The sequence below is a fragment of the Triticum aestivum genome, chromosome 7A, assembly GCF_018294505.1.
Source record: "Triticum aestivum cultivar Chinese Spring chromosome 7A, IWGSC CS RefSeq v2.1, whole genome shotgun sequence".
Taxonomy (NCBI): Eukaryota; Viridiplantae; Streptophyta; class Magnoliopsida; order Poales; family Poaceae; genus Triticum; species Triticum aestivum.
The window spans coordinates 501,025,058-501,045,659 of record NC_057812.1 but is presented as its reverse complement, the minus strand read 5'-3'; the positions used below and the strand labels follow the sequence as shown (position 1 = coordinate 501,045,659).

At 43.2% G+C, this 20,602-nt stretch overlaps 1 protein-coding gene and 1 long non-coding RNA gene across 5 annotated transcripts; one reads left to right on the top strand and one right to left on the bottom strand.

Annotated features, from left to right (window-relative positions):
* The first annotated feature begins 217 nt into the window (after nucleotides 1-217).
* LOC123147820 (uncharacterized) lies at nucleotides 218-3,150 on the top strand. 3 transcript variants are annotated; one of them, XR_006473459.1, is made up of 5 exons: nucleotides 218-465; nucleotides 577-783; nucleotides 1,452-1,690; nucleotides 1,794-2,229; nucleotides 2,457-3,150. It is a non-coding gene; the product is annotated as an uncharacterized lncRNA (long non-coding RNA). The 3 variants fall into 3 exon arrangements; XR_006473460.1 differs by having other exon boundaries at nucleotides 1,361-1,690; XR_006473458.1 differs by having other exon boundaries at nucleotides 577-1,690.
* A 7,440-nt stretch (nucleotides 3,151-10,590) lies between these two features.
* Nucleotides 10,591-20,382, bottom strand: LOC123147819 (uncharacterized exonuclease domain-containing protein At3g15140). 2 transcript variants are annotated; one of them, XM_044567131.1, is made up of 6 exons: nucleotides 20,029-20,382; nucleotides 17,155-17,357; nucleotides 16,370-16,450; nucleotides 15,824-15,949; nucleotides 11,239-11,362; nucleotides 10,591-11,135 (listed from the first exon to the last, which is right to left on the bottom strand). In XM_044567131.1, exons 1-6 carry the CDS (start codon nucleotides 20,314-20,316, stop codon nucleotides 10,938-10,940), a joined length of 1,020 nt encoding a protein of 339 aa, XP_044423066.1. In that variant the 5' UTR covers nucleotides 20,317-20,382; the 3' UTR covers nucleotides 10,591-10,937. The 2 variants fall into 2 exon arrangements, with proteins under 2 accessions (XP_044423066.1, XP_044423067.1); XM_044567132.1 differs by having other exon boundaries at nucleotides 19,983-20,271.
* Between the last annotated feature and the right edge of the window lie 220 nt (nucleotides 20,383-20,602).

Sequence of the window (20,602 nt, the reverse complement as noted above, 5' to 3'; positions counted from 1 at the left end):
AAAAAATATCATCAAAATGCCTAAAATAAATCCAGGAAAATGCAACCACCAGTGCCAACACAGTACAATATAGATGCTCACATATACGCACATACAATCATTCTAATGAATGCACACACATACCTTACGCCTTAACTGGCGCTGGCGCGAGCGCTAGAAAATCACCGTATTGCGCTAGACCGTATGGGATGGAACGACCCGACGAATACTGTTGAGTACAATACGAGCGGTGGCCCCCACAAATGACGGCGAAAGTAACAGCGGGACCGTGGGAACAGTAGTTGCCTCGTACTTGGACGGGCGGTACAGAATTTTTCCGGTCAGCTCATTCACTGCAGGAACTGCGTGGCTATCTCATGGGTCGGTGTTGTCCATGGCGACGGCGGCGGCACCGGCGACAGTGGCGGTCAACGGCGCAGTGGAGGCCGGCGCTGTGGTGGACTTTCCGGTGGATCCGGTGGTCAGGTACGCGGCGGCTCCACTGCTCCATTCCCATTCCCCACTGCCCCCCCTGCCGCAAAATCTTTGTTGCCGGTGTGTTCTGATCTGTGGTGGCCTGCTTGCCTATCTTCCAAGATGTGATACGCGCCTCGCCGCCGGATCTCGATGGAGGGGGCGAGGTGGGTAGCAGACGGGACGAGGTGCCACCGGAGTCTTCTGTGGCGGCGCTCGTTCAGGGCTGTCAAGATGGTGGGGCGATGCGGTAGACGAACAGAATGTGCCTGCGGAATTGGGTGAATCGACTGTGATGCCGGATCCATGAGCGCCACGGCGAATTAAGAGGTATTGAATCCTGCTTGTTGTGTGCTATTATTTCTGTGTGGATTACTCGTGCGTGCTGCTACTAAAAAGAAAACTGAAGAATGGAAACAGATGTGTAGAGCGTCGTATCCGTTATGAAACAGAGGGGAAAGGAAAACTAAGTTAGCTCATAGAATGTTTGTGCGCAGGGGTGGTGGGCTTGTCCAGTTAAAAAAAATAGGGCAAATGTTAGCTCCGCATAATCAAAGAGTACATAAATCTTGCCAGTGCTAAAAATAGTTGCATGTTGTTCTTTCACATGCTGAACCGAATAAGTAACTGGCAAAACTTAAGTCGCAGATTTTCCTTTGCTTTTTAGTTTTGGTTGAGACCTTGAACCTGACTGTTTGATCAGGCAGTGAATGGTTTGTATTGGTTTCGTTTTCTATATGAAAATGGAGCTGGGTACTCCCTTTGATCAGAAAAATAATTGCGCAAAATGACCACAGCTTGCAGTTCCAAGTGTTGCTCTGTTATGATTTTTAAGCTGAATGCTTGTGACATTCTTTTTGACAGTCTCACAATTGTCATGCATTTTAAAATCTGGACTTGTTTGTAGTTTTTGGGATGCACAATGGTGTTTTTTGTGCCGAAAAAAGGCGTGTTGTGTCTCTCAGGAAATAGAATGTTGGCTTTGTGCACACAAGCAGGGTCAGGATGTGTACCAATCCTACAGAGTGTGAGACTGTCAATTAGAGGTTTTGCGGAGACGAGCAATAAGGAAGTTGTGAAGCCAGAGTTGGGAACAAATTTTGACTCGTTGACGGAGGTGTATGACTTCTACAACCTATATTCCTGGGAACATGGTTTTGAAATCCGATACGGGGAAAGCAGGCTGAACCCAGAGAAAAAGGAAGACCATGCAGGAAATTGTGTGTGCAGATGCTCGGTACGTTGTAATTTCTGTATTGATTTTTGCAGCTGGTTTTAAGCTGATGAAGTGTGCATTAATTAGCTGTGTCACTAATGATTGGTGGTAAAATATGGAACAGGGGAAGCTATTATGAGAGAATACAAGGTCTTGCCAGTGTGAGTGTCCCACGATGATTAGGCTGCTCCAGACCATAGACAACGGATGGTACATAACAGAGCATCGAGGGAAGCATAATCGTGTAATGGCAAGAAGTTGTGGAGAGATGGCGCACTGGCCATCTCACGAGCATATTGATGGCACACTGGCGAGTAGATGTCATACTCAATGCTTTCCTCAAAATAATCACTTAAGAACAGAGGATAGCTTTCCTGTTTGATGCTATCCCTTCTATAATGACAGATTATATTGATAATTGCAATGGTATGCAATGTAACTGCAGGAAATCTTCTCAGGCAAATACTGTAATAGCCACCAATGGTTTGATGACATTGCTTATTGCAAGACTTGACCATCGAGAAGCTATTGCTTGTTTGACTCTGCTGAAACTAATAAAGGTTTGGTTTTTATTCTCTTCTCTCATGGTTGAGTGATTCTACTTGTCAAGTAGCCAACAACGTTTTTAGAGTAAGCCTAGAATTTTGGGTCACTCATGATAAATTAAGCTGGGAATTAGGTTAATAAAAACTAAGGCGGGAATTTTGGTTACTCTGTATCACTGAAGTGTTCCATGTTGTCGTGTACAACGTGAGACATAATATGTGACTATGCTACAAAAATCCAGGTTGTCTGTGAGCACCACCCTTGACCAAAGAAGCTCATAGTGGACAACTACCTTCCCTAGAAGCTACAAAACCTCATCGAAGAATGCAGGGATGGGCAACGCGGCGGTCAAGTGCTGGTCAAACAAATGGTCACCTCACTGTTGAAAGCACTGCACTTCAATATAGTTTTGTGATCTCCAGGCCACCATGTGTTTTCGTCCCAAGCTGTACATGTTCTCCATAGAGCTGGCGAGAGGCGTCGGCTAGGGTGTCCTCGATGGCAGCATTGTTGCAAGGGGAGGGAACTGCAGAGCAAGGTTTTTGAGTCAATGAGTCGTTTTGGGGCAGCGTCTCCTGAATAGTAGACCTTACAGTTGCGACTAGTCGCGACTCATCCACGCGTTGTTGAGTCGAATTTTTTTTTTGACTCATCGACTCAAACAGTGCTGCAGAGGATGCAAATAGCATGGACAGCGGACCGGCCAAGTCAGGAGAATCTGCTGTTAAACGTGATCCCTGAGTGTCAAGGTGGATTAAGAGGTTAGCGTCAGAGTTTATTCATCATTTGCTAATTCCTGGTGGGCCGCCGCGATGAAATATTGTCGTATATTCACCGGAAGGGTGCAGAGTCTGAATGTTTGAGCAAAGTATGAATGTATATATGACATGTTCCAAATAATCTTGAAATGAAAATGAATCGAATATTTCTTCAGTGATTTTGTACTTAGTGACCGTAAGGTATTCAGACGTACTGTTATATATGGTTAATAGGAAGTTGTTGTTCCTTTATGGGTGCCTAAGTAATGCCCTTAGAATGCAGGGCTAATGAGCTGTTGATGCGTAAAAATATAAGCGGACACATGAACGAAGAGCATTAGTTTGTCAAGATGTATGTGTTTTTTTAAACTCGGACAGAGATGTTTGAAGGTGTTGCTACCTAAGTTCAGATTGAATACAATGTGTTGTTCGGTTGTCATCTGTTACACATGCGGACATGCCGGTCCGTGAAAATCAGCAAACAGCAAGACCGTAGAGGACTGAACTAGCTCCAGCATTAATGCATGGCAGTCGTGGGCCACAAGCACTGTACGATATTATAGCCACCTGCAGCAATACATAACAAAATACAATTCTTTGCTTAGATCCCCATGCAGACCATCGGTCTAGATAATGGGAGCATATAGTAGTAGGACCCATATCGAATTTTCGGCATTTGTTACTCATTCTATCTTCTGTATAAAGTTAGGTTCATTATGATGCGATACCCAGCAACTCTTTTCTGCAGGACACCATTGTTAAGCAAATCAAAGTGAGAATTAGACTTGATTTGATTGATAGCACATCTCTAATTCCGTCGCTCATACGTGCTATTTTTCATGACTGAGGGTTACGGAGTGGAACAAATATTACTCAATCTATCGTGTATAAAGAAATCGTCAATGCACTATAGTGACAAAGGTTCTAACTTTTTATTAGAGTATTTTCATTCAATTTTTGTTGTTTTGTGAACTAAAACTTGCATGCATTAGAGGAAACAATGACATTGTTGATTTTTTTTTACTTGGTTGCCAAACAGTGAACCTAAAAGAACGGACCTTTGTATAAAGATTAATCCTTTCTATTTTCCAATTCACTTTTTTTGCTGTTTTTCCTTCTTATGTATCTTGTTTCGTTCGCTAATACAATTTTTCATCTGTTGCGGATGGGGTATTACCTGTGAAATGTGATCTTTAAAATGTATACTGGAGCAATTTTCCTTCGATTTGAAGGATCTTCATTTGGTAAAACTTTTGATTGCACCAGACGATTTTTAAACCGTGACTATCTTGATAGAAACAGCTTTGGCTGAAACATTTAAGACATACTCCCTCCGTTCCAAATTACTCGATGTATTTCCCTCCGTTCCAAATTACTCGTCGCAGAAATGGATGTATCTAGAACTAAAATACATCTAGTAATTTGGAACGGAGGGAGTATATCTAAGTGTTTGTAACCATGGATAAACTGTTTTTTGTTATCTTTCGGTATTTATATAAATTAAATTGGCTTGCACATTATCAACTGCCTTCTTTTCTTCTACTAGTAATAATGTACGTGCAATGCACGTTTATATTAGGTAGGATATTAGTTGCACGTTATATTAGGTAAGATATATATGTTGCACGTTGGTATTTGGTAAGATATCAATTACTTTTTCACGGGAATGGTAGGATATTAATTACATGGCAGATTTCAAGGGATAGCGTTGAGTCAAAACATGTTCATAATCAATGGCAGTGGTGAATAATTAGAGCGTTAAACGTGTTTGGTGCTCAACATTGGAGCGATTTAAACCGCTAGATAACATGATTTGACGGTCGAGATGGTTTGGATCTGTCTATTTGAGTCTTTTTATATTAGTATAGATAAGAAAAACAATACCGTCATGCACACGGGCTTCATGACGGGCACGGCGTGCCGCCGCGTCTCTTCCTGCTAGTCCTAGCATTGTATCAGACGAGGAGGAAAAGGTTGCCCTTGCTGAACAGGGAAGGGCAAAAAGGTGTGTGTCTCTTCTTTGTGTGACACACCAATGCTCTTGTTCGCATTGATGACCTCATTGCCTCCTTGATCGCAAAAGAAAAAGGCCAGTCGCCACCAAACCTACCAAAGGAAAGCATCTAGAATACTCTCTTGATCAGCCCGAGCGGTGAGAGAGGAGAGGGACAATAGGGGAGCAAACAAAGGACGTCGTACCAGAGATTGTAGGTGTAAACCCTATGGGAGCAGACGAATTCAAGGGGACGAGATTACCGCGGTTGGGCATCCAGCCGTGACAACCAATTTTGTTAATACATGAGCGCTATTATTTTTCAAGGAAAATCTCGAGGACCATAATCATTTTACCAAAGTAACATCACCACAACATGATTGCATTTGGTCTTGTATACTATGCAAAGGTGTTTAGGGAAGATGCTTAGAGAAACAAATCAATTTTTCATTTATTGTCAGCACTTATTTGTAGAGGATAGATGCTTAGTTAGGTACTCATCCTATAGAAATAAGCGTTGATACTTAAGAAAAATTCAGTTTATTTTCCTAAGCATGTTTTTTGATAGAAATTTCCAATCTATTCATTAATCATGGCAATACAGAGAATACTAGAGGTAATAAAATTACAACCAAGTCCATGAACTACCTAGCAAAAACTACAAGCACTAGAGCGAGCCGAAGGCGCGTCGCCGTCATTGCTCCTCACTCACCGAAACCGGGCAAAACTTATTGTAGCAGACAGTCGAAAAGTCGTCGTGCTAAGGACCCAAAGGACCAACACACCAGAGCAGCAACCAACACCGATGAGGAGAGTTGTAGATTGAAAAGATCAAACCTGTAACCAGAAGACGAACAAAAACTAGATCCACCAAAGACCAGCACCGACCAAATCCCACGAGATCCGAGAGAGATACACCTCCACATATCCTCCGACGGCCCTATTCACACTGTCGAGACGGGGGTATGACATGGGAGACATTATTCCTACTGGAAAACATCGCCACCGCCACACAGTCCCAACCAAGGCGTTGAACCTAACAAAAACAAGAATAGGATCCCTCCCACCGACCGAGGGGGGGGGGGGGTGCGAGATCCTCCGCACCTCCATGGCCCAAAGGTCATCGAAGGTGAGGCGGATCAGCAACTAGAGGAGGAAGAGAGAACAATACTTGATTATTTACTAGCACATATGCCCGTGCGTTGCAACGGGAAATATAATGATGTATCCATCGAAAGGCCCAACAACATCCGAATGATGCCACCAGACAACGGCAGGAAGGCGCCCAACGGGCATGGCTAATTCACGCGAATTCAGGTGGGTGAAATTAGTTAATGTGGGCCCCACAATTGAATTGGGGGTGATTAATTAGTGTGGGCCCATCCTTGAATTCACCGGGGTAGAGAAATTAATTAGGGTGAGAAGAGATTTACGTGGCTTCGTCCCCAGATGCGTTGCAGAGCATTGCAACGCTCGCAGGCGAGGAAGTCTTTTCCCAATTCTACATTGGATACAATGCTTTTGATACGATTTTTGTATGACCATTCTAATTTTAAAAGGCCCCCTAATTTTCAAATCTTAAAGGCATTATTTGTAAGTTGTCATGAAAAAAAATCTCACGAAAAGGGTTCTGTTAGACCATCTCCAGTACATTAGAAATAATGGATTATAATTCCTTCGCATTTGAACAAACAATCCCTAGTTAGTTACACATACAATACTTTTTTACACATACAATACTTTTGATACAATTTTTGTACAACAATTCTGACCCTAAAGGACCCCCTAATTTTCAAATCTTAAAGTCATTTCTTAATTGTCAAACTGTCCTTCCTTATTTATGTATATTGATCATGCCCTCGTATTATAATTCCTTTGCAACATATTATTATATCCTTCCTTATTTAAGCCCACGTAATATCTTTGCAAGGCCGTTCTCTCTTTTTTTAGGAGCTCGCTTTCCTTATTTTGCCCAAGGATCACACGTTGGTATTATATGGTCATTATCCTCACCTTCCTCCTTATTTTTGCCCAAGGATCACACGCTGGTATTATATGGTCATTATCCTCTCCTTCCCCTTTCTTTTTGCGAAACTCTCTTTCCATATTTTATGCCCGCTAATCATGCCACACATCTCATCTCATGAAATCTAAGCCGTATGTCAGCCATCTTTGTTGCCATTAATTCTTGAGGCTGCTTATTGATTTTGAATTGAAAACATATATAAATCGGTCAAACGGATTGTAAAGCAGCAAACCTTTTGTTTGCATACAGATGCTTTAGTTCTGTTGGTTGCAGCCTTGGGCCTTGGCGTGCAACGTTGGGAGTTCGATCCAACGTGAAGACGTTTACTTTTTGCCTGATCTCGATTTTGCGTCATATTTTTTTCCTGGGCCGATTTTGGGCAAGGCCCAGGCGATTTAGCTCAGCCTGTACGCAAAGTTGTATCGAGGATGAAGCATATGAGCAGCGTGACGGACGAAAATTGACGTACCAAACCAGGTAAAGAATGGACGAAATTACGGTGGTAAAAAGCAATAGCCCCTTTATTAGTAGGTATAGAGGTATAGATATAGATATAGATATAGATATAGATGTTGCTTCAGGTAATCTACCAATTAGAGGAAACCTCTGCAAAACATATTACCTTTGGGAATTATTTTGTACAGTCTGAATTATATATCTCTCCGAAATACAAAACGAAATATGTATCTGGCAACTGTGTGGCAGATTGCAAAACTGCCGCACGATCTCATCAAGGTCCGTTTTGAATTTAGCGGACACGATCGATCCCGCATGGCAGCCTCGTGTTATCTCTCTCCCTCACCCGCTCCACTCGTGCCGCCAAGAAGGCTTCGTGCACCTGCGCGATGCACTCGGCACCGGCCGTGCCGGCAGCCGTCGGTCGCCGGCGTCCCTGCCCACGTCAGCCCCTTCTCCTTCCCTTCTTCCTCTCCATCTCCTCCCTCCTCTCTCTACGCCCGAGCTCACACGGATGCAGCTCCGCCTCCTGGCCTCCCTCTGTACTCCTTTCAACGCCCAACTGTGTCTGCGTTGCTCCGACGAGCCAGCCGCCGCCGATGATCCGAGCTAAGCTCCGCCGCACTCCACCCTGCCTGCTCTTGCTCTCGGTGGTGTAGATGCGAGTTGGGTGTGGTGACCATTCCCCCTTCCCTAGTGTTTGCGAGGGACTGCAACAGTCGGTGGTTTGCATTGCCGCACACCCGCGCTTGCTTGGTATGCTTAGTTTTGCAGGATCCTCGCAAGTCTGATGGAGAATTCTCCAGGTCCCAAGGGAGGATCCTATTCCCAAGGTAAGTTGAGTTCAGTTATCAGTGTGTGTCAACAATTTATGTAAAGATTTTTCTTGTTTGACCACATCATCACCATTGGATCGGAGCTTCGTCTTGCTAGTTTGCTACAACATTACAGCCACGCATGGCTAGCTTCTGGTTCGGTCCGTTGAATGTTTGACTGCCAAATGTCATTTGGATAACTGAAGGTCTAGAAAGGACTTTTATGAGCGATAACGCCTTTACATGTGTCAAAGCAAAAAAATGATCAAGAATGTAAGATAATCAGCTAGAACTGCATGTAACATTGTGTCAAAGAGAAAGAATTGTCAAGAATGCAAGAGAGGAAATCACAGCGGCAACATCCACTGAAGAATGTAAATACATATTACTTTACTTGAGTGTATTGGTGCGAGCCTCTTTGATCTGCCAAAGGTTCTTTCCTTAGGTGTTTTTGCAGAAAGTTTGAGGGATATGGTTAGATTTCTCTTGAGATCCCCTTGCATTATTTTTTCTCTATCTTGGAGTTGAGTTTGCCTGTTAGGTCCCCTGCAAAAAAAGGAGTTTGCCTGTTAGGAGATAGAGATCATCAGTTGTTGATCTAGGGTGGTGGTGTGTTGTCTTTTTGATAAACAACATGGTAATTTTACTTACCGCTGGTGCGTTAACTTACGCAGACTGGACCAAATAACTTTATGGACCTAGGAATACAAACATTCTTAAAGTTGTTGAAACATACCCGGTAACTTCTGTTGGTGTTTCATGATAATTTACGCACTACAAACTTGATAGCTTACTTGCAACACCATGATAAATTTTACTAGAGTTTTCTAAATAAAAACACCACGATAACTTCTATGTAAATAGCATGATAATTTATACAGTACATTTCTTATAAATTATACACAAACATCATGACAACTTTGACCTATGGGATTTTTTTATTAAAAACATATCATCGATAAGTTTTGTGTAAATATCATGATAATTTAAGCATTACTTATCCAATAACTTACATACAAACAAAGGGGGTAACTCTTAACCCAGAAAAGAAGTTGAAATATACCCTCCGTAACTTTTGTGTAAATAGCATGCTAATATACACACAAGTGAGTTGATAACTCACATGCAAATACCACGGTAATTTTTTACCCCAGAAAAAAGTTGTTGGAAACATAACACCGTTAAGTTATGTGAAAATAGCACGGTAATTTACGCACTACATATCCAAACAATGCGCTAACTTTGACCAAGGAGGCAAAAAAAATTGTTGAAAAACATACCCCGATAACTTATTTGAAAATAACACGGTAATAAATGAACCGTATACTCAATAACTTAGTTTCAAACACCACGGTAACTTAGGGGGGGTGGGGTGGATTTGTTGAAAAATACCCCCAATAACTTATGTGAAAATAACACGGTAATAAACGAACCGCATACCCGACAAGTTGCATACAAACATCATGATAACTTTGACCAAGTGGGAAAAAGTTGTTGAAAAACATAATCACAGTAACTTATATGAAAATAGCACGGTAATATACGAACCGCGTACCCAATAATTTATGTACAAAACACCGTGGTAACTTTGACCAATGGAAAAAGTTGTTGTTGAAAATATACCCCTGGTAATTTATGTGAGAATAGCACGATAATGTAGAAATTGCATAACCGGTAACTTACGTAAAAACACCGCAGTAACTTTGACTAAGGGGAAAAAGGTAGTTGTTGAAAAACACACCTCCGGTAACTTATGTGAAAGTAGCATGATAAGTTGCATACCCCCGGGTGGTAACTTTTGACCCAATAACATACGTACAAACACCGCAATAACTTTTGCCAAAGGAAAATACTTGTTGAAAAACATAACCCTGGTAACCGTTTTCGCATCAGACTGACGGTTTGAGCCACAAAAAAATTGAATTTTATATTAGGAAAGAAGCTAGGATGATGTAAGCTTTTCTCCTCTAGTGCAAACATATGCATCTGTATGTGGTGAAAGGTGGAAAAACCATTTTTATGCCCCTGGTAATTTATGTGCAAATATTATGATAAATTGCATAGAATAGGCGTGGTAATTTATGTACACCACGCGTGGTAACTTTTGACCCCCAAAAAAGTTGTTGAAACATACCAACATGGGATTTAGTTTTGAAGATCTCGTCGCGAGGAATCTTTTATATGAAAACGGTTTTTACATCGGACTGACGGTTTGAGCTACAAAACATTTTGAATTTCTGGAATATGAGAGAATCTATGATGACATCAGTTTTTTTTTCATCTAGTGCATGTCCGTAATTAAAGGAATGAAAGAACGTGAATGAAGATTAAGTCACTCTAATACATGCATGCATGTAATTATATAGAAGAAACGAGGTGTGATAGTTTTGCTATCTCCCACACATGTGCCAAATATCACAGTCCTTCGGTCCCTCTCTTAACAGGCCACTACCTAGCTCCGTGCACCGCAAGCCGTTGCTTTTTTAGTCTAAAAATCAGATGCTTACGCCGATGTCAACTAGGTGTGTTACAGTACGCATGTAACACGCAAGTATGTCAACGCCAGATTTTTCAAAAGGTAGATTGGACCCAGTAACTCCCATGCTTTTTCACTGGAGTGCATCTTCTCATCTTCTAGCCGCACAGAGTAAAATCCGCACGTAACAATATCCCATCACCTGATTCTGTTCTTGAAAAGGAATTTCACATCGCTTGTATCCGGTTGCCTCCTTGCGGTGATTTGTATCACAGCACCATCAGCAAGCATGCGCTGAACAACTCTTGTAATGTTTTTCGCGTCATCGATGCCGAGATGGTGGCTTCCAACAATTGGGATTTGAAGCTCCCTCATCATTGTCATCATTCCAGTTGCCTGGCAAAACACAGGTCATGGAGTGCACACTTTAGTTCAAAGATAAACACCTCATGAACAATCAGAAACTCTATTCTAATGAGCATGGGTTTAATTCGCTTACTCTTCTATTGTAGAAGTTGAGGTAGATATCCTTCAAATTGATCCACTCCATAAAGTAAGATGGCAATTTTATTTTTGAAACCTTGCACTGCTCAGGGACCTTCGTCTTCAAATCCCAATTACCACTGGTATATTGACAGAAACATGAGAACAGACACATTATAGAACCTGAAGCACAGAAAACAAATTCTACTGTGGAAACCTAGCTTGGGTCAATAAAAGATGTACTACAGACAGGGTGCACATCTTGCATTGGGCAAAACCCCATTAAGCCATGTTAGGAGCCCTCCTAACCTGTACATGGCAGGGGACTTGCCATTGGGCCAACCCACGGACTTGGCCCATCTGCGACCCATCTCTACAGCTACAAGTACAAGGGAGAAGATAGAGAGCGGGTATCCAGTGGATCACATCACGAACCGGCCGCGGCTTCTTCCCTTTCCACCTTCCCCAATTCTTGTATCCAGAGACTGTAATCCCTAAATTGGTACTTGAGTTCGTGTGCTAGATCAATAGATCGAGAGAGGAACTGTGAGGTTCCTAACATATGATATCAGAGCTGGGCCCCACAACACCCTAAGGGGGGCTTCCCTAGGGGGGTGGGGTGTCAGGAACCTGACCTTGGGCAATGCTAGTGACTTTAGTCCCACCTCGGATATGGGAGGAGGCCAGGAGCTCCTTATAAGGGAGATTGCCACACTCCCTTTAGGCTGGTCTTTTGGGATGTAGTGGGCTCTTCCCTTGTAGTGGAGTGTCGGATGCGCACCGGAAACGTTCGAACATATGCCGATGGACCGGGAGCTAGGCCTAGGCTGCTAACAAGTGGTATCAGAGCCAGGTTATCAGAGGCCAGGCACCACCCTTCCCTCGCTCGATCTGCCGCAGACGTGAAGCTTGCGGCAAGGTCTACATCAACTTGAAGCCATGGATCCATCTATCAAGGATTATTTTGAGAAAATACTCTCCCGCATGGAGGAAATCCAAGTCGAGCTTCGCAACAGCACGGACACCATCAGGTCCAACAACGCCAAGCTTGACGGCATGAATGTCATTGCTCTGCAGCAGGAGCGCGCCCCCTCTTCGGCGCCGCTCGGTGAGGATGGACTCGATTCGGCTGCTTTATTCACTACCCCAACCCCACAGGATACTCCCGTCACGCTCCATAGCCGCCTCGCGGCCGTGGCGCTCACCCCATCATCAACCGCCGCCGCGGTCTTCTCCGGTTGTGATGACAAGTTCGTCCGCTCCGCCACCCTTGCGACGACTATCACCACGCCTGCAGTCCTCCCCGACACCTATTCACCTGCTGGAAGGACGCACAAGGTCGTTGAGGTCCTCTGTGATGGGTCCCCTGACCACATTGTCATTGCGCCCAGGACCTGTTCGACAGAATGCTCAAACCAAGTTGGAGCCAAGTCGCTTCCGCCTCCAGTCACGATGGCATCACAACTCCCAACAGCCACACCTGCGCGCATCGACGACCTCGTTCATCCTGCTACCAATGCTGTTGCTGCAATGCAGCCATTCCTGGACCATGACCTGAACGTCTTACCGCGCACTAGGCATCAGGGGCTGCTGCTACGACCGACGCCGTGGCCATCGTTTCTAGCGGATTGTACTGCAAAGGGTATGGAGATTCGACCAACTCCGTGGCCGCCATCTCCGGTCGGTGTGCCACTAGCTGACACTGATGATTCAGATTTCAGTCTGCATTTGTTCTGTCACGTGAAGAAAATGGGTGTTCTGAGCACAGAATTATCCGGCAGTTTTGGTCTTCAGTTAAGGCAATTTGAATCTTCTGGCCCAACTGGCATCATAGTGCACTGGAAATTTGTTAGCAGTTCAAGTATGAGAACATCCTGCAGGTATCTACTAAGTGTGCACCTGAAACTATATTCCTCTGAGAAGGTTGTTTGCTGGATCCATACAGTGGCAAGAGCTAATTCTGTGATCATGCGATTACTCGATATCCAACTGAAATTGTGTTCTGAACTACCTAATGGTTATTTGATCTATATGGATTTTATCAACATTGCATTGATGGGATCAGAGGTGATACATAGGAAGCAAATTCACCACAAGGGCTTGCTGTCATATTCATGTTATGGACTGCAGCCATGGGGGGATCCTGAATATTTTATCCATGGTACTGATGCTTATGAATTGTATTTGGAGATGCTTGTGCTAGTGAGGAAGATGTGGAAATCAGAGCACTGTTGGGCATCTCGCTTGTGTCTTTTACAGTGGCACAACAAGCTGCTTGAGATTATGTGTACTGCTCCTAGTTATAGTCTACAGGTGAGCACCAAGTACAGGTTTGCGCAACAACAAAAAGGGAGGTATAGTTTGCTTGCAGTTATTGAACTCATGATTTGCCCAATGTATATGAGGATGGTACTTGCCGTGGTAATATTCAGGGGGCTCGTACGTACAGCTACAGCAGAGAACAATGGCCCAAGTAGTTCAGTTGTAAGTGTCATTACTCCACTCATACATAGCACCAACACTTGTTTTTTTGGGAATATCCTAGTACTGGCCTGGAGATCAATGGGACTGCCAATGGAGAAAGTATCCAAGGTAACTTGCTCCTGTGATTTTTCCTTGCCTTCGGCATATAGACCATGGATGGTATCCTGGGTAATGGATACAAATGGTCTTGTAACTGTCGACACAATCAACCCTATAGGTTTGCATTACTTGGCTGTTTGCCCTATAGGTGATCCCTACCTCCCTCTTGATTGGATCAGTGCCTCCGCTCTTTATGGCCGTATGATTGCACGGTGCTTGGATTTTGTGCAATTGGATACTACATGTGTGTTAGCAGCAATACCTTTCTTGGTTGATTATTTGGACGATGGACATCTTGTAGCATATCCGAAACCTGGCACAGCCCGTGCCTCTTGGAATGACAGCCAGGGGCATTCCCTTATTCAGTTTGAGAAGTTTTGGGCCACTGGAATTGAGAGAGAGAGAGGTGTTTGATCCCAGGTGTACTTTTCGAGTCCGGGCGCACACTCCTCAACAAATATCTGGTGATCTATTAATCCTTCGTACATGTTTCATAGCTAGCTCAGCATACGTGCAATCTGCAATCTGGGTGCACCCCAAATGGGCTCCTTCCAACAGCCCCGTTCCTCCTCGAACCGCAGTTGCTTTGGTATCCCAGTTCGATTGTTGCTGACTTTATTCCAGGAGTCCCTTGTGCCTACTGCTTCTCTTATGTGCAGTCTGGCTATATGTTCGCTGTTGTGTTTGGAGCTATACCGTATGAACTGGCAACAATTCTGCATCCTTCACTGGACATATCCAAGCTGCAACCTGATGACTACAACAACCATTGTCTCCTGCTTCAGTTTATTTCTGCTATAAGGGAGCTGGAGTTTGAAATGGCCATCTACCATCCGGGTATGTCTTGGGATCCTGGAGGGCTTGCATTGTTGTTGGTAAGGAAATGGACTCAACGGGAGGTCTTTCAAGGAGGAAGATGCGCCATGATCTTGGTTGCCTGCTGTCTTGTCACCTTCCCAGCTTCTACTCTTCAACCATCGACAATTATGATAGCGGAGGTAATCAGCAAGAGAGCACAGGCTCCACTGTCTTGGTTGCCCGACAATTATGATGGTGGTATGGTGTTCTCTACCTGCTCCGATCAAGAACATGCTCAAGGAGGGAGGGGTGTCATCGCTGCCCGCTTCGCGCAAGACTCTATCGACCACAAGTACTACATCCGCTTCAACAACAACTACTTCCTCGACACCTCCTTTGGCTGGCTCGCTATCGTCCACGACTACTACTCCCACGTCGTTCAAGTCAACCCCGCCTTCGTCTGCCACCGCGAATTTGAGCTAGTCAAGGACCATCGAGTGCAATGGGACCCGGGTGGCTCTTGGTGGCGTCAGCTTGGGGTCAAGCCGGATTTCAAGGAGGGAGGGATGTTAGGAGCCCTCCTAACCTGTACATGGCAGGGGACTTGCCATTGGGCCAGCCCATGGACTTGACCCATCTGCGACCCATCTCTACAGCTACAAGTACGAGGGAGAAGATAGAGAGCAGGTATCCAGTGGATCACGGCACGAACCAGCGGCAGCTTCTTCCCCTTCCTCCTTCCCCAATTCTTGTATCCAGAGACTGTAATCCCTAAATTGCTACTTGAGTTCGTGTGCTAGATCAATAGATCGAGAGAGGAACTGTTAGGTTGCTAACAAGCCAGAAGCAGAAACCCACTGGTTCCTGGTTAAACCAAATTTGTAATGTGGTTTGGTCTCCAAATCTAGTAGGCACTCTTGTGTTCTCAGAACTTGTGGATAACTTAAAGAAATTCCGGCCAGGAATTCCACGTTTTGCCATTTTCATTTAACATTTCTAATCAGTTCTTAATATCTATGATCCCAACCCTTGCCTAAAGATCTGGTCTGGGAATGTTAACTCTACTAGATTCGCTTAGACCAGAGGCATGTCGATTAATACTAGACAATGAAATTTTATGTTGCAGGACTCAATGATCCAAATTTGGAAGAAAATATGAAACACTTACAAATGACAGTGTTTTTCTTTAAGAAAAATGTAGTATTCGAAGCCAAACTTACCAAGTAACGAATGCAGCACTGTTGAGGGATTCTCCTTGTTTCTGTTTCCACAATTTGTGACCTCCAATCCAGTCTTCAAACTCTCGAAGAACTTCCTCGAAAGGGACAGCAGTGTCATGCCATACACTTAAACATTGAACGACAGACAAAGTTGTTAGTATGTGTAACCCAAATTATTGAGAGCAAATAAATACATCAGGCTTCTAGACTATTTTAGTGTGATAATCTAATGACATGCTGCAACAGTTGTTGCATATACATCCTCCAAAAGGGCTACTAATGCATCCTTGTTGCTATTTAATGCACCCTCACATGAATAATGTATTAATTTGTATTCAAGCTCCGCCATTAGGTGATTGCAAATTTGCATATCATATGCCGCCTATGATCAGCCAGGTGACAGGTTACATCCACAATAAAGATTGAACAAAAAATCTTGAACTCGCATGTTAACAGAATAAAGTCAATGTTGTGCTACTTCTGTAAATTCACACTCAAATCATAAAATAAATAGTTCTGAAGAGAGCAAAATAGTGCTGCACATACCGGTCAACTCCAAACTTTCCATATTTCCCTTCTATATATTCTTCTATTCGTTGCTCACTCATTGCAGTTGGGCGTACAAATCTACAATCAACATACAAGAGGGCAGAGTGTTGGCTGCTGGCTAAGGATACGTCAAAAGAAATAAGGAAATACCAGAAATGTATTAACTATTACAATCTACAGTTGTGCATAAGCCAAGACGAACACAGCAGAGGAGAAGCTAACTTGTACAAGAGGCATATGTTCTGGTGTCAGAATTTTATTTACTTAGTCATGTATATATTTAAATGTGGAATTCAAGCTTATGGCGACATATAAGAAGCAACCAGTCACATTCTCTTAATTATGGTTCATAAGTATTGATATCCTAGGTTTTATCAGATTGTACAAAACAAGAAAATGATGAATTCAAGAACTGGCTTTCATTTTGAGTACATACCAAACTCAAAAAGAATTAGCTACACAAAAGCATGATTCAGTCTCGAGTGCATATGTATATAACCAGGGAAACTGTAGTGCTGCTCATCATTAGTTCAATAGTTAGTCATGGTTCTCCATAGATCCCTTGATACACTCCCCCAAGTAATGTTTTACTAAGTATATATGTTAAGAACACGGTGGAGGCACATGTTAAAAGTACCCAGCCAAGTAACTCTGATTTTTGTAACACATTGCTGGCAATCTCATGAGTCATCTATGGTCTAAAGAGTTCGATAATCATTCAAATAAGCATATAGACTGAACCAAATAATTTTAATATTCCATGATTTACAAATAAGTTGTACCTGTGAAATGAATCGATGAACTCCATGCTGTGGGCGTCAATCATTACAACTGGGAATTCAAGAATTTCAACCTTTCCCTCCAAATCAAGAACTAAAAAATAATCCAGTTTCTGAGGCTTCACTTTATCTGCAGCTGAAGCATTCACTGGTAGGTCCACCGACAAATTATGATTGAACTTCTCAAGATGCAAAGCATCATCCATCTGTGGAAACACAAATCTAAATTAAAATGGTGCTTCCACTAAATAATCAAGTATTAGTGCAGTATTTTTATTAAGGGCTGCAAATCTGTTTAAGGACATTCAAACGGAGTGGACACTGCTTCGCCAAACCAAAGATTTACTAATTTGAAAACTCATATGATTATCACGCCACATAAAAGTTGGAGTACTCATCAAGACTAGTTCTAAATGCACTGAATAAAGTATTGATTAAGCTTTAAAGAATCCATATATGTTTAAACAGATACAGGTCATACTGTCAACACTAAATTAAAAATAGAGTAGCTTTCCACATTGTACATTCCTAAAACAAAACTATCAGTTAATATTGATGCCACGAGATTTATTGAACTTCTAAGAAGACTAAGAGTTCACAAGTGCTATGTTCTTTAACCTATTAGGGAACCGTACCCAGATTTTCTAGCAATCCATATTCCAGCCTTCTATTCTTGTCTCTCATCCACTGTATACAGATGAGGATAACTAAATATCCTGTTCAGCTCTTCTCATATACTCCCTCCGTCCCAAAATAAGTGGCTTTGATTTAGTACAACTTTATACTAAATCAAAGCCACTTATTTTGGGACGGAGGGAGTACATGTCTATATAAACTACTAAAACTCATGGCTTCTAGAAACTTTCCCAGTAAATTCTAGAACTAGTTTTATCATTTATTTTTTATTTCTATTTGTTCTGCGTGATTTATTAATCCTAACCTAATTTGTGATATTACATAACAAATTTTACTAGTAGCAGATAATACGGGGGAGACTAGTATAGGATAGGTGAGATCAACGGGATCAATTTTTTTTTTTTTGAAAATACAAAACATGTTCAAACACTCTCAAAAAAATTGCAGACATACATCAATGTTTGATGTACAACCTCAAAAAGTTTCAGCTCCAAAATCGACCTACACTAATACAACAACAAAGCCTTTAGTCCGAAACAAGTTGGGGTAGGCTAGAGGTGAAACCCATAAGATCCCGCAACCAACTCATGGTTCTGGCACATGGATAGCAAGCTTCCACGCACCCCTGTCCATGGCTAGTTCTCTGGTGATACTCCAGTCCTTCAGATCTCTCTTTATGGACTCCTCACATGTCAAGTTCGGTCTACCCCGACCTCTCTTGACATTATCAGCACGCTTTAGCCGTCTGCTATGCATTGGCGCTTCTGGAGGCCTGCGCTGAACATGCCCAAACCATCTCAGACGACGTTGGACAAGCTTCTCTTCAATCGGTGCTACCCCAACTCTGTCTCGTATATCATCATTCCGAAATCAGTCCTTCCTTGTGTGGCCACACATCCACCCCAACATGCGCATCTCCGCCACACCTAACTGTTGAACATGTCGCCTTTTAGTCGGCCAACACTCAGCGCCATACAACATTGCAGGTCGAACCGCCGCCGTCCTATAGAACTTGCCTTTTAGCTTTTGTGGCACTCTCTTGTCACAGAGAATGCCAGAAGCTTGGCGCCACTCCATCCATCCGGCTTTGATTCAAAGGTTCACATCTTCATCGATATCCCCATCCTTCTGCAGCATTGACCCCGAATATCGAAAGGTTTCCTTCTGAGGCACCACCTGCCCATCAAGGCTAACCTCCTCCTCCTCCTCGTGCCTGGTAGTACTGAAACTGCACCTCATGTACTCCAGTTTTAGTTCTACTAAGTCTAAAACCTTTCGATTCCAAGGTTTGTCTCCATAGCTCTAATTTCTAGAACATGTTTTTACCATTAAAACTCATAAAACGACTCAATTGCTAAAAACATTGGTGACATGTGTAGGTTTTATTTAGCTGTAACTAGTAAACCAAAATGTCGTAAAACAATCTCATTGTGTAAACTTGGACAGTGGCAACGTGAATACTCCATAGTCCATAAGTAACTCCTCTTTTTCTTTACTTTATACATCACTCAACTTGATTATATTAGCAACTTAATTCACCAGAGATACTTCCATTGCTAGCCTACCATGTCGGAAGCTGTTAGCATCCTGCACACCTTCAGTCTTTAGAAAGACAATTTTTTCCTTATAGTTAGTCCAGAAAATATTTCTGCATACTATGTTTTAAATCTTCACCAAGTTAAAATATATGATGTCTGTTCTACAGCCACACAGTCTAAATCAAATTTACCATCCTAACACATGCTATTCTTGAATTGCAAAGGCGTGTATCTGGACCCAAATGTTTGCTTTATGAAACCACACGTCCACACCACATACCACCTTGCCAGCCATGTAACTGAAGGAAAACGCAAAATAACCATCGACAACTACTCCCTCTGTTCACAAATATAAGATGTTTTGGATATTTCAGTATGTACTGCAGACGGACTGAAATGAGTAAAGAAACACACTAAAGCGTGACTATGTACATCCGATTCACAAAAAAGTTAGAACATCTTATATTTGTGAACGGAGGGATTAGAAGATACGCACAACCTTACAGTTCCAAGCTCATGATTTCACCAATGCCTCACCCCAAAATAACCATGAAAGACTTCTTCTCCTGGCATTATTGAGTTCTTGTGTGCTAGCAAATGTAACTAATTTATAACTACCTACGCAAACACAGAGATGGCTCGGCACGGGGAACTAACCGGTAAGCAAGCGACACTCAGGGGAAGAGGCGGGAAGAAAAATCACCATGGTGCATCTTCCCTGGGTGTAGTACAAGCACGTAGGCTTCCACGGCCGCCTGGAGGTGGACCTCGGGGCTCCCGCCACCTCCCCCTCCTCCCTCGCAGTAGGAAGGAGGGGAGAAGCTTGGGAGAGACTGGCATCGATGGGGAGGCTTCTTGGGTGAGAGAGGCGACGAGCCGAGACGGAGGAGGTAGAGAAGGGGCGCAGTAAGGAATGGAGCAGGGAGGAGGTGGTGGTGGTGGAGGGGAGTAGGAGGAGGCGGGAAGAAGATGAAACCCTTGCGAGCGCCATTCCAATCGATGCCTCTCCGGCTGAGTTGCGGGAAGCTGATGCAGATAGGGGATGATGGGATCGACTGGGTCAGAGAGCCAGTCTGTTGGGCTCATGGGCTGCTACTCTGGGGCAGAAACGTGGAAAGCCTGGGGCAGAGGCAATTGCACCCATGTACAAGAATTTAGTTTGTCTCAAAAAAAAAGTACAAGAATTTAGTTTGTCTCTATCTCTACTACTTATAAAAAAGCAAACATAATCTTCTCCAAACGCACCCCATAAAATAAACACAGACTCATTACCACCG

Bases quoted from the DNA above. Each gene is read 5' to 3' on its own strand.
- LOC123147819 (XM_044567131.1), bottom strand. From the start codon at position 20,316: ATGGCGCTCGCAAGGGTTTCATCTTCTTCCCGCCTCCTCCTACTCCCC. The intron at 16,451-17,154 runs GTACAACTTATT...TGTTGATTGTAG, and splicing joins TTCATCGATTCATTTCACAG to ATTTGTACGCCCAACTGCAA. The intron at 11,363-15,823 runs GTAAGTTTGGCT...TCAATATACCAG, and splicing joins AGTGCTGCATTCGTTACTTG to TGGTAATTGGGATTTGAAGA.